The sequence below is a fragment of the Acytostelium subglobosum genome, assembly GCF_000787575.1.
Source record: "Acytostelium subglobosum LB1 DNA, scaffold: scaffold19, whole genome shotgun sequence".
NCBI lineage: Eukaryota > Evosea > Eumycetozoa > Acytosteliales > Acytosteliaceae > Acytostelium > Acytostelium subglobosum.
This window is the reverse complement of record NW_012236514.1, coordinates 1-14,779: the sequence shown is the minus strand read 5'-3', so window position 1 is coordinate 14,779 and position 14,779 is coordinate 1. Positions and strand designations below refer to the sequence as shown.

The window sequence follows — 14,779 nt, the reverse complement described above, 5'->3', positions numbered from 1 at the left end:
AGTTGTTCATTTTTCAAACAAATACAACTTAGAGTGATAGAAGAAGAGGTAGAGATGGACGATAGTAATGGAGAGGATGAGGCATCAAGGAGTTGTGACACTCATAATATGAAGATTGAGATGATATGTTACGATTGCAATCTGTTATTATGTCCCGTTTGTTTGGTTAAAGATCATAGTGGTCACAAGATTGATCATATTGTCAACATCAAACAGAGTATCAAGGAGATGGATAACAAGTCGTTATGGTGCACATCAAGATTGAATCATCTTTGGACAACACTTCAACAATGCTCAACACATATCAATCATTGCAAGAGACAAATGTAGAGATCACCTCACACTTTGAACAATTGATCAAGGTGATCATGGCTCAAGAACACCGAGTAAAGACACCGATCAATCAACAAATATCACACGTTCAATCAACAATCAATGACATTATCGATGAGATCAAACAGATCAACCGCATCAATAACCACCACGTCAGCAACATTGAGATGACATCAGACAACAACAATGACAATGGAGCAACTGAAGACATCACACAATTGATTCAAACAATCACATCATGCACATCGATCGATGAGTTCACCAAGAGTGTACTTGGCTCACGTTATGGGAGTGGAGGTGTCATCAACGACGACAACAATTCTCAACAGTATGATCATGAGCTGTTGTCCATGATCAGTCATCACTCCAATCATATGAAGATGACACCGTATGATGAGTTGCCATAGAGATTGCGTATCATCACGGATGATAACGTGTTGAAGGGTATCAGGTGGCAGATCGACTCATGCTTTAGACTGATCTCCAAACAAGGACACGAGTTTGATGGCCAGTTCATATCAATGGGTATTTTCGATGTGTCATCATTCTCACCAGAGACACTCAGGTGGACGCGAATCCATCCGACAGTCGACAGAGAGCTCCGAACTTCCTATATTGGCGCTGTCTATGCCCGTGGCAGCATCTATTCATTCGGAGGAATTGGAGCATCCAATGTGTATTCTCGATTCTCATTGGAAGACAAGAAGCTACATCACACGGACATGCCTGTTGGGTTCGCAGGAACGTACATCCCGACGGCATACGATGGCGACCGCCACATCTACCTTGTTGGCGGATTTTTGATTGATGGTGAAACCAACCAGAGATCGATCATTGAACGAGTGGACCGCTTCAACATTGACACTCAACAATTCGATCATGTTGGAGCTCTGGCGATCGTGACTTCAACAGAGATATTCTTCCACAACAACCTGATCTATGTTGTGGGTGCTGAAGGTCTGCACACATTCAATGTTCTCAGCCGCGAGACACTGGAGTTCTTAAAGTTCGACACTCTAGTGCCCATTTGCAGTTGTTTCGATGGCGCTGACAACATCTACATAATGTCCAAAGACACGTTCACACGATTCACACTGTCCACCAAGCAATCGGTCCAGCTGTCAATGGGTCCAAAGCCCAACAAAAATCAAGTGATCTTTTATGATGGACATCGTGGCCTCATCTTTTCCTTTGGCAACAGATCCAAGAGCCATCAATACTCAATAAGTGATAACGAATGGACAACTCACAATGCTGAGATTGACAGAGAAAGTGTTATCGATGGAGGATGTTTGGTTCGTGATTGATGGATTCACTTCACTTTGGAATAATACTTGGTATCCAAAATGAAACAAACATGTTGTCCACTCATTCAACAATCAATCATACATATAAATAAACAAATATTAAGATGGACAATAATGACGACCAGACATCAAGATATTGTGAGACTCATCAGATAAAGACTGATACAATATGTTTCGATTGTGATCAGTTGTTATGCTCTGTTTGTTCAAGCACAGGGAACGGACATGATGGTCACAAGATTGATCATATTGTCAATATCAAACAGAGTATCAAAGAGATGGATACCGAATCGTTATGGTGCACATCAAGATTGAATCATCTTTGGACAACACTTCAAGGTTATTCAACAACATATCGATCATTGCAAGAGACACATAATACACTAACCTCGCACTTTGAACAATTGATCAAGGTGATCATGGCTCAAGAACATCGAGCAAAGATACCGATCAATCAACAGATCTCACACGCTAAATCAACAATCAATAAGATCATCAATGAGATCAAACAGGTCAATCATATAATCAATAACAATAGCAACATCGAGTTGACATCAGACAACAATAGCAATGACAATGACGATGATTCATCAGAGGACATCACAAAATTCATTGAATCAATCACGTCATGCACATCAATCGATGAGTTCACCAAGAGTTTACTTGGTGCTGTCAACCAAGATCACAACGACCAAGAGTCACCAAATGATCATGAGCTGTTGTCAATGATCAGTCGACACTCTAAACACATGAAGATCGAACCATATGATAAGGAGCCAAAGAAATTACGTGTCCTCGCTGATGTTAAAGTGCTCAATGGCATCAAGAAGCAGATTGAATCATGCTTTGAACTGATTGATGAACATGAACTTGATGGCCAGATCATAGCAATGGGCAACAATTCATCAGGGTTCTCATCATTCTCACTAGAGACACACAAATGGACACGAATCACTCCGATACTTGACAGACCTATCAATACTACCTATCTGTCCCTCAAGTATGTTCGAGGTAACATCTATTCATTCGGAGGACTTGGCAATCCCAATGTTTATTCTCGATTCTCACTGGCAGAGAGAAAGTTATATCACATGGACATGCCCGATGGATTTGCAGGTTCGTGCCTCCCGACCTGCTACGATGGCGACCACTATATCTACATTGTTGGCGGCATTGAGGTTGACCCAATTACCAGAAAAGAGAAAGCCCGGTTTGATCGTGTTGATCGCTTCAACATTGACACTGGACAATTCGATCATATTGGAAATCTGACGTTTAAACCGATGATCGCTGACACATTCTTCCACAACAACCTGATACATGTTGTGTATCCCTTTGGTGTGTACACATTCAATGTTGACAGCGGCGAGACCAAGGAGATCCTCAAGTATACCCCCTTGAGGCACAACATGAATTGCTTCGATGGAGTGGACAACATCTACATGATGAACAACCTGTCGTTCTCACGATTCTCACTGTCCACCAAGCAATCAGTCCAACTACCATTGTTTGAAGGTATTGAAAGTGGAAGAAACATTGTCTATGTTAAGTCTCATGACAGCATCATCTACTTTGGCGGCACAGGCAAGAACCATCAATACTCAATTAGTGATAACAAGTGGACACTGATCAATGACAATGATGAAAGAGCCAAACACCAATCGTTTGAAGTATGTTTGATTTGCTGATCAAACAATCATTTTCACTTTTGGTCGTCCATCTTTCACAACAATCAACTAAACAAATAAATAACAACGAGATGGATGACAATGACGATGCTGTTAATCGAGACGCACTTGTAGTTTGTTTGATTAGTTGAAAAAAGTCGTGACTCGGGTTGGAGTCAATCTAAAGATCTTGAAGACATTTCCGTGATCACCATATGTCGAGTCACCGATCCTGTGGACAGGTCGACAGGTGGCAAATTGAAATCTTGGAGATATTCCCCGTTGTCCAGTCATTGGTCACATCGAAGGTATATTAATACTTTACATCTTTCATTCATTCATTCATTCAATCATTGTAATAATAATAGTTATACATACATAGTAAGAGAAAGAAGAAGTAATGGACAATAATGAAATAGCAAAGATGTGTGAGACACACAACATGATGAAGTCTGAGATGATATGCTTCGATTGTAATCTGTTGTTATGTTCTGTTTGTTCAGTGAAGGGACACACTGGTCATAAGATTGATCACGTTGTCAATATTAAACAGAGTATCAAAGAGATCGATACCGAATCATTATGGTGCACATCAAGATTGAATCATCTTTGGACAACACTTCAACAATGTTCAAAGACATATCAATCATTGAAAGAGACACATGCCGAGGTTACCTCACACTTTGAACAATTGATCAAGGTGATCATGGCTCAGGAACATCGAGTAAAGACACCGATCAATCAACAAATGTCACACATTCAATCAACGATAAATGACATCATCAATGAGATCAAGGACATCAATCATATCAACAATGTTGAGTTGACATCAGTCGACCTTGCCAACTCCAACAACAACAATGACAACGATCCTGAAGCCATAACACAATTGATACAATCAATCTCATCATGCACATCAATCGATGAGTTCACCAAGAGTGTCCTAAGTCCTCGTCCAGGTGTCAGCCAGAACGATGATGAGCTGCTATCAATGATCATTCATCACACCAAACACATGAAGCTGATGCCCTATGAATTGGATGAATCATCACTCCTTCCGCCATCATGCCGAGTCAATATTGATGAAGGAAAACTCAAGGACATCAAGAGGCAGATCGAATCATGCTTTGAACTCGTATCTGACGCCAAGTATGACTTCCTGACCATTGGACGTGATGGATTCTCATCATTCTCCCGCGAGACACTCAAGTGGACACAGATCAAGGACATGCCAGAGAGACCAGCCAGACAATCCTACCTGACCTCTGTGTATGTGCGCGGCAACTTCTACACCTTTGGAAGCGTGGTCGAGCCCAACGTATACACTCGCTACTCATTGGCCGAGAAGAAACTGTACCGTGCTGAGATTGCTGGTGTCTGTGGAGGTGTCTTTATCTCTGTGTGTTTCGATGGTGACCGCTACATCTACCTCGTGGGTGGCGTCGACACGGACATGGGCAACATCAAGATCAACGCGGTGTATGATCGTGTAGATCGCTTCAACATCGACACTCAACAATTTGAACATGTTGGAAAGCTGTCCACACCAGTGATGATGGCCAACACATTCTTCCACAAGGGCATGGTCTATGTCATCTATGGTGCGGTGATATTCTCGTTTGACATCCAGACGCTAACCACCCAGGTGCTCAGATCCACTCCCACAACCATCACAACAATCGCAAGCTGCTTCGATGGCAATGACAATGTATATATATTGTCCAGTGAGAAGTTCATTCGATTCACACTGTCCACCAAGACAGAGGTCCAACTCACAATGAGTCCAATCTTTGTCCAACTACACGGATTGATCTATGATGGATCACATGGCAGCCTCATCTATCTCGGTGGCGTTGGCAAGAACCATCAATACTCTATTCAAGATAACAAATGGTCATTGCTCAATGACAATGATCATGTTGGTGACCGTGCAATGTATGGAACATGTTTGATCCGTGATTGATTGATTGATTGGAAATCAACTATATTAAACTGATTCATTGTAGTTGGGCCAGGTGGACCCAACGACGATTCGAAGTGCAAGCTGGCAAAGTTGACGTGTGGTGTTGACTCCAAGTTTGAGAATGAGAGTTCATTTGCAGAATGACAAACTTTAGTAGTCTTATTACATTCATACATACATATATATACACATAATAATATAATATAATAAAACAATGTACTACCCTATGTTCTTATGGAAGTTGTACAAGTTCATTGTACACTTGATAACAGGTATTGGAGAGATTGAAAGATATTGTCATACCTATGATATAAGTGGACAGCAAAGACGTGAGATGATTGAGCTCAGTATTATGAACTCTTCAAAGTTGGACAGAGTCAGAACTGCATTAAAAGGAGAGTTCGATGCTGAGCAAGTAGCTCTAATGATCGTAGAGGATAAGCAAATTAATCAAGAACTCATTGCATTCGAGTCAACGTATGTATACTCCATTCCCTTCATTCATGCGTTCATCAACTGACTCACTCAATCAATCAACTCAACAGTATACTGCCAAACCTTGTCGCTGCTTTGGAACCACTGAGTCAGTTGCAGACACTTAAAGTACAGATAGCTTTGCTAAGAGACGAAGCATATACACATGATAAACTTGCCCATGAGGCCAAGTTGGATGAGGTATGTTGTAGCACAACAAGCATGTAGGACAACACTTGATCTTGATCACTTACACACCCTCGAATACACTAGCTATGGGAATCATTGAAGCCTGATGTTAGACGAACAGCTAGACACACGAGCGAATGGGGAGAGATTGGCTTCCAAGGCAAAGACCCTGCTACAGACTTTAGAGGAATGGGTATATTGGGACTGGACAATCTGTTATACTTTGCCACTCATCACATCGATGCTGCGCAGGCAACACTACTAGACGCCAACACTCGTTGCAAATATCCCTTTGCCATCACTGGTATCAATCTAACATCTGTCCTAGTCAACCTGCTCATGAATGAGCAGTGCCACCTAAAGCAACACTTCCTCTACTCTGGTCCAACTGTTCAACAGTTTCACGAGCTCTATGGTAATGGACACAACCAATCAATCAATCAATCATCAATGCAACACATACTGACAAGGACTCCCTTCCACCTCACGAACAGTCAAAGCATTCATACAGTTCAATACCTTTTACCAGGCCAAGAAGCCTGTGAACATTATGCAGTTTGGTCCGATCATGAAGGAGTTTGTCGAGCAGTTGACAGCAAAGGTTAAGCGTCCAATCGATCCGTCAACAAAGAAATACAGTTTGGAATTGTAGTATAATGATCATCATCAGTTTGGAGTGTGGATTTAATTACTTCTCTTCTTCTTTGCGAGTAGCTTCAGTGCAAGGCTCTCCTGTTCCTCAATGCTCTGTTGTTGAACATTCTTTCTCTTCTTGTTGTTGGCTGTGGTGGCGACGAACTCTTCCTCCTCCTCCTCATAATCCTCATCCTCTTGATCGTTGTATTCGTCGTTGTCGTCGTCATTGTCATAATCTTGATCATCTTGTTCCTCCCCATCGTCATCATCGCCATTCTCTTCCTCGTCTGATGGTGGCACAAAGTATGCCACATTCTTGTCTCCAGCTCCACCCTTCTTTTGCAACTCTCTCTCACGCTCGGCAGCCTCCTTGGCCAAACGCCTGAGCTTGAGCTTCTCTCTGTGCACCTCCTTGTCCTCAACATCTGCCTCGGCCATCTTGAGTCTCGACTGTGCCAGGTAGTCGGTGGGCAGGTCGTCGCCCCTCTTTGGCACGATCTTTGACTCTTGTAGAACCATCTCTGACGGGTCGTTCAGAGCTAGCTTCTTCTTGATCCTCTTCTCCTTCTTTCTTGAGATCTGTGTCGTGGTATAGTCGTCCTCTTTCAGCTCGTGATCCTTTCGCTTCAGCACGAACATGTCGTCGTCCTGTGCCTTCTCCTTGGCATCCTTGTCACGGAACCTGTCATACGTCTCTGAGAACACATCTGTGTTCTTGCGCTTGAACAACTTCTCCAGCTTGGTGAGTGGCTTTTGTGCGTTTGTTACCTCCTCGTCCGAGTCGTCATCATCGGCCAACTTCTTCTTCATCTTCTTGTCCTCCTCGTCTTCTTCGTCCTCTGCCACAGCCTCACCACGCTCCAACTTCAACTTCTTCTCATACTCCTTCTTCTTCAACTCGGTCATGGCGTATGGCTGGTTCTTGTCGACCTTGAGCGTCTTGCCAAACTGCACCTTGGGCGCACCGGGCAGACCCATGGACTTGGAGTAGGCCGTCAGGTCCAGATCCTCAATGTTGAACACGCCCTTGTTCTCTTGGCGATGCATCGACTTTAGGTAAGACACGAACGCCTTTTGCGCCAGGTATTTGTGCTCGCTCTTCTCGGACAAGAAACTCGCCAGCTGGCTGTGTATCGTCACCAGTTGGTTGGGGTTGGCGTCCATGATGTCGTACTTCATGCCCTGTTTGTCCATCAGCGCTGTGAAGCCATCCCTCTCGGAAGGAAGCAACACAATGAATGATTTGCCGTTGGCGTGGTAGCGGGCTGTGCGACCCACACGATGGATGTAGGTCTGGATGTCATCGGGACAGTCGAGCTGCACGACCCAGTCGACCTCAGGGAAGTCAAGGCCACGTGCGGCAATGTCCGTGGCAAACATTGTGCCCTCGCGCTGATTAGAAAAGTCCTGGAACACCTCCAGACGGGTCCACTGCTTCATCTTGCCATGCAGTTGATAGAGACGACAGCCAGGGTTCATCAGACGGAACATCTCATAGACGAAGCGCACCTGTTTGCATGTCGACAAAAAGACGATGGTCTTTTGGGTCAAATGTGTCTTGATGAATGAGAACAACAGGTCCAGCTTCTTGTCCAATGGCGCCACACACACTGTCTGGACGAGCTTGTTGGGCGTAGATATCTGATCCTTGTCGTAGACAGAGATGTACTCTGGCTCGTTGAGTGAGAGACGCGCCAGGTCTTTGATCGACTTAGTCTGTGTTGCTGAGAAGAGAAGGGTCTGGCGACTCTTGGGCAGATTGGAGATAATGGCGTTGAGAGTCTTGGTGAAACCAAGATCGAGGATTCTGTCGGCCTCATCCAAGATCAACATCTTTACGCCATGGCATTGGAAACCATCGGTCTGGTCCATATGCTGTAAAAGTCTACCTGGTGTCGCAATGAGAATATTCATCATATTTATCCTCTTTCTCTCACCCTCCACATCCTTTCCACCAATGATCAATCCAGCTGAGAATCCATGTCTCTTGCCAGCCACTCTTAGTACTTCAAAGATTTGTATTGCCTAGCAAAATCCAATGATTGAATGATTGAGTGATTGAGTAAGTACGATTGTTTGATTGATTGATTATGGGAATGGCTCCATGATGTAAGTATACCTACCAACTCTCTAGTTGGAGACAAGATGATTGCTCCAACACCATCATTCTCAGTCCAGTTAGCTCTCCAGAGTACTTCCAACATCTATGAACAATCAGTGTCAGTTGCCATCCATCACTCAATCTCTCACTCGCTAACTCTTCAACTTACGGGAACGATGAATGCAAGTGTCTTGCCAGAACCAGTCTTGGCAGCACCTAGGATGTCCCTGCCACAGAGGGCATGGGGGATAGAAGCTCTCTGGATCTCAGTCATTCTCTTGTATTTCGCCTCCTCCAATGCTCCAATGGTCTCGTCTGAAATAGGCAACTCACTGAACATTCTTGCAGCTGTATAGTTTATCTTATGTTCAACATTCTCTTTTGTCTTCTTATCTGTTGTCGTTGCTTTACTATTATCATTAGCCAATGGATTGGTCTATTATTGATTGTTTGATTGTCAGTACCTTCCTCATTCACTCATTCATTTCAAACAATGATACTTACACCTTTTGGAGGCTTCTCATTCTCAATCCTCTCTTCGATGGCCTTGAGTTTATCCATAAACTGTTGACGTATATCTTTCTTTGTTTGTTTCTTCATCTCTTTGGTCTTTTGCCATGTTGCCTTCTTGGCTTTGTCGCCTCCAGCTCCCCCTTTAGCTGTTACAGCAGCTCCTTCTTTGTTGTTGGTATGTTTGTTGCCACCCTTTCCACCCTTGCCACCCTTATGTGGTTGTTGAGTACCTTTAGTATCTGTCATAACTAATAATGACTCTTATATATTATATATTATATCAATCAAATATGTTTGAGTGATTGTGATAATGAGGGTGAATGAAGGGGGACTCGGTTGGTTCGTCGTCTTTGTTCAATTCTCCAAAATTAATCAAATTTAATTCAAAAACACGAAGAGAGTCGACACAAACACAACAACTTTAAATTGTTTGTTGTTTTCAATCACATCTAAACAAACAAATACATATACATAAATATAAACATATACAATGTCAAAGTCATCATCATCAACAACAACAGAGGTAGTAGTATCACCTGATGAAGTATCTGAGAAGACTACTTTCACAGCATTAGGTGTTCATCCACAGATTGTTGAAGCTTGTGATAAGTTGGGATTCAAACATCCAACAGAGATACAGAAAGAGTCTATACCATATGCTATCAAAGGTAGAGATATTGTTGGTCTGGCACAGACTGGTTCAGGTAAGACCGCTGCCTTTGCCATCCCCATCCTTCAATCCCTACTCCAAGCTCCACAACCATTATATGCACTAGTGCTCGCTCCAACAAGGTATGTTATGTTTGATTGAATGTGATTGAATGATTGAATGTGATTGAATGAGTACTAATATGCGCGATATCTCAAGAGAGTTGGCATTCCAGATTAGTGAGCAATTCGAAGCTATTGGAGCAATCATTGGAGTGAAGTGCGCAGTGTTGGTTGGAGGTTTTGATAATATGGCACAGAGTATGGCATTGGCTAGGAAGCCTCATATCATTGTTGGTACACCTGGTCGTGTCGTGTTTCATCTGGAGAATACAAAGGGATTCAACTTGAAGTCACTCAAGTACTTGGTGCTGGACGAAGCCGATCGTCTGTTGAGCATGGACTTTGAGGAGGAGATCAACACCATCCTCAAGGTGATACCAAGAGAGCGCAATACATACCTGTTCTCGGCCACGATGACCAAGAAGGTCGTCAAGCTGCAGAGAGCATCTCTCACCAACCCGGTCAAGGTGTCGGTCGCCACAAAGTACACGACCAACGACACACTGATGCAGCAGTATCTGTTCATTCCACACAAGCACAAGGACTGCTACCTGGCGTACATTCTCAATGAGCTCGCTGGCAACAGTGTGATCATCTTCACATCGACATGCGCCACATCGACCAAGCTGGCAATCATGCTGCGCAACCTTGGCTTTGGCGCCATCCCCATCAATGGCCAGATGGACCAGTCCAAGCGTCTGGCCTCACTCAACAAGTTCAAGGCTGGTGACAAAGCCATCCTCGTGGCCACTGATGTTGCTGCGCGTGGTCTGGACATCCCCTCAGTGGACCTGGTCATCAACTATGACGTGCCACTCAACTCCAAAGAGTACATCCATCGTGTCGGACGTACGGCCAGAGCCGGAAAGACTGGTCGCGCCATCACCATTGTAACGCAATACGATGTGGAGATCTACCAGCGAATTGAATATTGTCTGGATAAGAAGTTGGAGGAGTTCCCCACCGAGGAGGACACCGTACTAGTACTGTTGGAGCGTGTAAATGATGCTGTGCGCATTGCACTTATGGAGATCAAAGAGGCAGGAATGAGTGAGAAGGAGAAGCGAGGTCTAGACGACTCTGAACAATCCGGCTCAGGGCAACTCAAAAAGAGAAAAGTCACCGAGAAGAAGGTAATCAAGAAGAAGAAGTATTAATAAAACTGTCATTCATTCATTCAATCTTTTGTTCTGGTTCCCTTGTTTGTTGCCATGAGCACATTGACATGTTACTTGTAAGTACAAGTTAATTATAATAATAAATGAAGCCATGGTTCAATCATCAATCGATGGATAACGAGTACTCGCTAGATATCTTGATGTTGACATTCATTGCCTTTAATATGTTGTTGTTGTTGGGTGGTAGTATGTAGCCAGCGTAGCTAATGGATACAAAAGAGGAACAGCGGCAACAGTTGAAGATGCGTCTACTCGGATGTCGAGCTGTGTGCCGCAACGCAACATAACTCATTCGACTCAACAACAATACTCAAAGTGCTGCTTGCAAAGGTATTTATGAGGAAACAGCGTGTGTGGCCAATCTGAAAACTTGACATATGTTTTGGGGGTAGATGCAGATCTTGGTACCTGTCACATTGTTTTGGGGGGTGTAACCCTTCATTGCTTGTGTCATTCATTGTGTTGTTTGTGGGTGCGTCTCTTCACTTATTTAGGTTATGATATGTTTCGTTTGTAGAATGACCACTTGTTCACAGTCATTCAATGATGTTATTATTGTGAAAGGATGGGAAGGATGAGTTTGTTTGTTTGCCTGCTTGCTTGCTTATTTACGATTAGAGTGAATGATACTCGAGAGAACTGAGGTCGGTGCGAGGGGAGGGTAGGTGTCTGTGAGATATATTATGATATCATGTATACTTGTAGCTTGTTGGGGTGATGCCATCACTTTAATCGTTCATTGGCAGATGACAAGGATGCAAGCATTATAGACTGAGACTAATCATCCATTCATTTATTATCTTAAGTCCAAACACAAATAAATAGATAAACAAAGAGAGAGATACATACTTGACAACTGATCAATCAAACTCATAATACATAACTTAATATATATATATATAATTAGTATTTAAAAGATGAGACCTACTATACCAGCCAACACTGAAGATATAACCGATTTGTTTGAATACCAAGTCAAATTGTCGGGTATGAAGGACCCTGTTGCATTTGAACGTCGTGAGATCAGCCCATCACATGATATGAAACCAAATGAATATATTGGTTCAGATGACAAGGTGCATATCTTGACAAGGGATGTGGCCGCCGAAATGGTAACCAAGGACACCGCTCCCATCTTTAAGAAGTATGGAGAGGGTGTTGCCAACTGGCTCACCGTATACAAGACCGTCATCAAGAATATTGCCCAGGTCAAGTCGATCAAGCCCAACGCCACCACCGAAGCCTCGTGCAACTTCATCTACGCCGTGTTCTCAATGTGCATGTGTGTCACCCTCCAGGCCACACCCAAGCTGATCAAGAAGTCTGAGGACGATGGCAAGGAGCTGACCCCAGAGGTCAGGGACACCAGCTTTTGGTTCATCAAGAGACGTGAGCTGTCGCCAGCCTTCCGCCAGGCCATCATCGATGCACGCACCATCTCTGGATCGAATGCCGAGCAGGACCACATTGACATGGCCTCCCATATTGCCAGATGTGATGTTTATGGCCGTATGCATAAGTATTCGGATTACAACATGCTCTGGTGGATCTGCCAGCACATGACCATGGCCGCCTACTGGGACGAGCTGAGTGCCATTGGTGACGAGGGACGTGTTACAGCCAGAGCCTGTCTGAGGAGATTGCTGGCCAACATGCTGACACCAGAGACCACAGGCACGCCCGCCGACATGATCCTGCGTGACACTGTCAAGCACAACTCAATCCTCAACTCGAGCACAAATATGCTGCGTCGTGTGATGAATGAGATCAGATCGCCATCCAACACTATTGGCGGCCGTCTTCCAGTGGCCAGTGACGTGCCCCTCAAGGAAGCCCTTCAATGCCGTTATTATGAGGGTATGGTTATGCCCTATGCCGAGGACCTGGCCTTCCGCCAGACATGTCCCAAGTGTCGCCCATACATCTTCCTGGCTGGCAAGATTGGTGTGGTCTTCCACGATGCCGTCGATCTGATCAATGATATCGCCTCGCACGAGCCACTCAATGTGTACCGTTTGGTTGCCGGCCACGATGAGCTTGAGCGCTTCACCAGGGGTGCCGACCGTCTGCTCCAGGTGCTCTCCAGTTCCCAATTCCGCAGCACGATCTGCTGTGGCAAGGTCCTTGCCCACGCCCTCGCTGGATCCGTGTCGTGGTACTTCCAGACCTACAGATACTCAATGAATGAGAACTGCACTCTCGTCTATCCCGCCACCAACGCACCACCAAGAGATGATGGTTCCAACATGCAGTTTGTCCTGGAGATGCTTGACACTGACCAGAGACAGATTGATGTGCTGCGCAAGGTTGAGCCACTCTGTTCCGGTGTTGGCGCATTCAGCGAGTGGGCATGTGATGGATCAAAGGAGAAGCCAGAGGCAGAGTACTATCAGAACCTGCGCAAGATGTGCACTGGCACCCCTGTCGACCACACTGAGCTGACTGCCGAGTGCTGTCGTGCTCATCAGGCCATCTCCTCATCGCCAATCATGCAACATGACAATGATGTTCCCTGTGTTGCCTGTTGCACTGGATACGAATCTGTTAGCATTGCCGCCGACACCAGCATGATCTACCGTTTCATCCAGTACACCGTACAGAATGGACATCGTTCATTGGAGCTTGAGAGAGATAACTAATCATTCATTCATTCAATCAATCATTTCATTCTACGATTGTTCCAACATCAATCAATCAATCAATCAGTCAATAAACATGTCCATGTTGTAAATGGAAATACTTAGTTTGCAAACTCCTAAGTATCGCTGGTCTCGCTGTCCAATCAATCAATTAATTGACCAAGTGAATACTTACTAAGCACCAATCAGTCCAGATGTGAGTGAATAAGAATAAGGAATCAATCAATCAGATCACTTCTGGACTGATCAGATCTTGAAGTCAATCATAATACTGACTTACTGGTGAAAGACCCTCACAGCCCCTAAAGGAAACATTAGTTGTTGGTATCATGACGAAGTTGTTTTGCCCACCAAAACAAAGTTATTTTTGAAATTAAACTCAGTTTTGAGCTCCCAACGTACCTTTGAAAGCTCATCACTCTAACCCAAACCCACACTTATACTTATAAACATACATATATACACACAAACACACATATCATATATAACATTCATTCATTATTATCATTATTGTTGTTGTAACTAAATCAAACCAATATATCTATTTATTTAATATAATATATATCATTGTACATTCAACAGTCTCACCTCACACCTCACCTCACCTCACCTCCCCATCACCTCATTCATACTCATTCATTCATTTGACAACTAAACAGATAGGATAGAAAGAGATAGAGAGATAGCAGGATCAAACAACCAACAACAAACAGAACAACACAGAACATCAATCAAACAAACAATCAATCTATATTTTGAAAGTTAGACGCACGCACACGCACGCACACTCATCACATTACGATTGAATGACAAATTACTCGGATGTGAACGATGCTGGTGTGGCAAGAGACACGACGGCGGCAAACAATGAACAGCAAGGATCTGTTAATGCAAATGCTCTGCCGCTGACGCCATCATCCAGCAAACCTTCATTGTCCATACCGTCGCCATCGGGCGGCGGCGGCGCTCAGCAGGGCGCACCCAACCACTCGACGTCGCCGCCCCTGT

General features: G+C 44.1%; 8 protein-coding genes across 8 annotated transcripts; 7 read left to right on the top strand and 1 right to left on the bottom strand.

Annotated features, from left to right (window-relative positions):
• Positions 1-245: 245 nt before the first annotated feature.
• SAMD00019534_085930 (hypothetical protein) lies at positions 246-740 on the top strand (the record flags this gene model as incomplete). The annotated part of the gene is made up of 1 exon (XM_012895950.1): positions 246-740. One exon carries the CDS (start codon positions 246-248, stop codon positions 738-740), a length of 495 nt encoding a protein of 164 aa, XP_012751404.1.
• A 315-nt stretch (positions 741-1,055) lies between these two features.
• Positions 1,056-1,640, top strand: SAMD00019534_085920 (hypothetical protein; the record flags this gene model as incomplete). The annotated part of the gene is made up of 1 exon (XM_012895949.1): positions 1,056-1,640. The coding sequence occupies one exon, from the start codon at positions 1,056-1,058 to the stop codon at positions 1,638-1,640; it is 585 nt and encodes a 194-aa protein (XP_012751403.1).
• Positions 1,641-2,059: 419 nt separating this feature from the next.
• Positions 2,060-3,459, top strand: SAMD00019534_085910 (hypothetical protein; the record flags this gene model as incomplete). The annotated part of the gene is made up of 2 exons (XM_012895948.1): positions 2,060-3,310; positions 3,400-3,459. 2 exons carry the CDS (start codon positions 2,060-2,062, stop codon positions 3,457-3,459), a joined length of 1,311 nt encoding a protein of 436 aa, XP_012751402.1.
• Positions 3,460-4,055: 596 nt separating this feature from the next.
• SAMD00019534_085900 (hypothetical protein) lies at positions 4,056-5,377 on the top strand (the record flags this gene model as incomplete). Its single annotated transcript, XM_012895947.1, has 2 exons — positions 4,056-5,242; positions 5,314-5,377. 2 exons carry the CDS (start codon positions 4,056-4,058, stop codon positions 5,375-5,377), a joined length of 1,251 nt encoding a protein of 416 aa, XP_012751401.1.
• A 107-nt stretch (positions 5,378-5,484) lies between these two features.
• SAMD00019534_085890 (hypothetical protein) lies at positions 5,485-6,579 on the top strand (the record flags this gene model as incomplete). The annotated part of the gene is made up of 4 exons (XM_012895946.1): positions 5,485-5,747; positions 5,816-5,945; positions 6,018-6,348; positions 6,428-6,579. Coding segments are annotated over 4 exons (876 nt in total), but the record flags the coding sequence as incomplete, so codon positions are not given.
• A 38-nt stretch (positions 6,580-6,617) lies between these two features.
• Positions 6,618-9,429, bottom strand: SAMD00019534_085880 (hypothetical protein; the record flags this gene model as incomplete). Its single annotated transcript, XM_012895945.1, has 4 exons — positions 6,618-8,594; positions 8,693-8,773; positions 8,840-9,106; positions 9,175-9,429. 4 exons carry the CDS (start codon positions 9,427-9,429, stop codon positions 6,618-6,620), a joined length of 2,580 nt encoding a protein of 859 aa, XP_012751399.1.
• Positions 9,430-9,673: 244 nt separating this feature from the next.
• SAMD00019534_085870 (hypothetical protein) lies at positions 9,674-11,111 on the top strand (the record flags this gene model as incomplete). Its single annotated transcript, XM_012895944.1, has 2 exons — positions 9,674-9,975; positions 10,052-11,111. The coding sequence occupies 2 exons, from the start codon at positions 9,674-9,676 to the stop codon at positions 11,109-11,111; spliced, it is 1,362 nt and encodes a 453-aa protein (XP_012751398.1).
• A 1,010-nt stretch (positions 11,112-12,121) lies between these two features.
• Positions 12,122-13,771, top strand: SAMD00019534_085860 (hypothetical protein; the record flags this gene model as incomplete). Its single annotated transcript, XM_012895943.1, has 1 exon — positions 12,122-13,771. One exon carries the CDS (start codon positions 12,122-12,124, stop codon positions 13,769-13,771), a length of 1,650 nt encoding a protein of 549 aa, XP_012751397.1.
• Between the last annotated feature and the right edge of the window lie 1,008 nt (positions 13,772-14,779).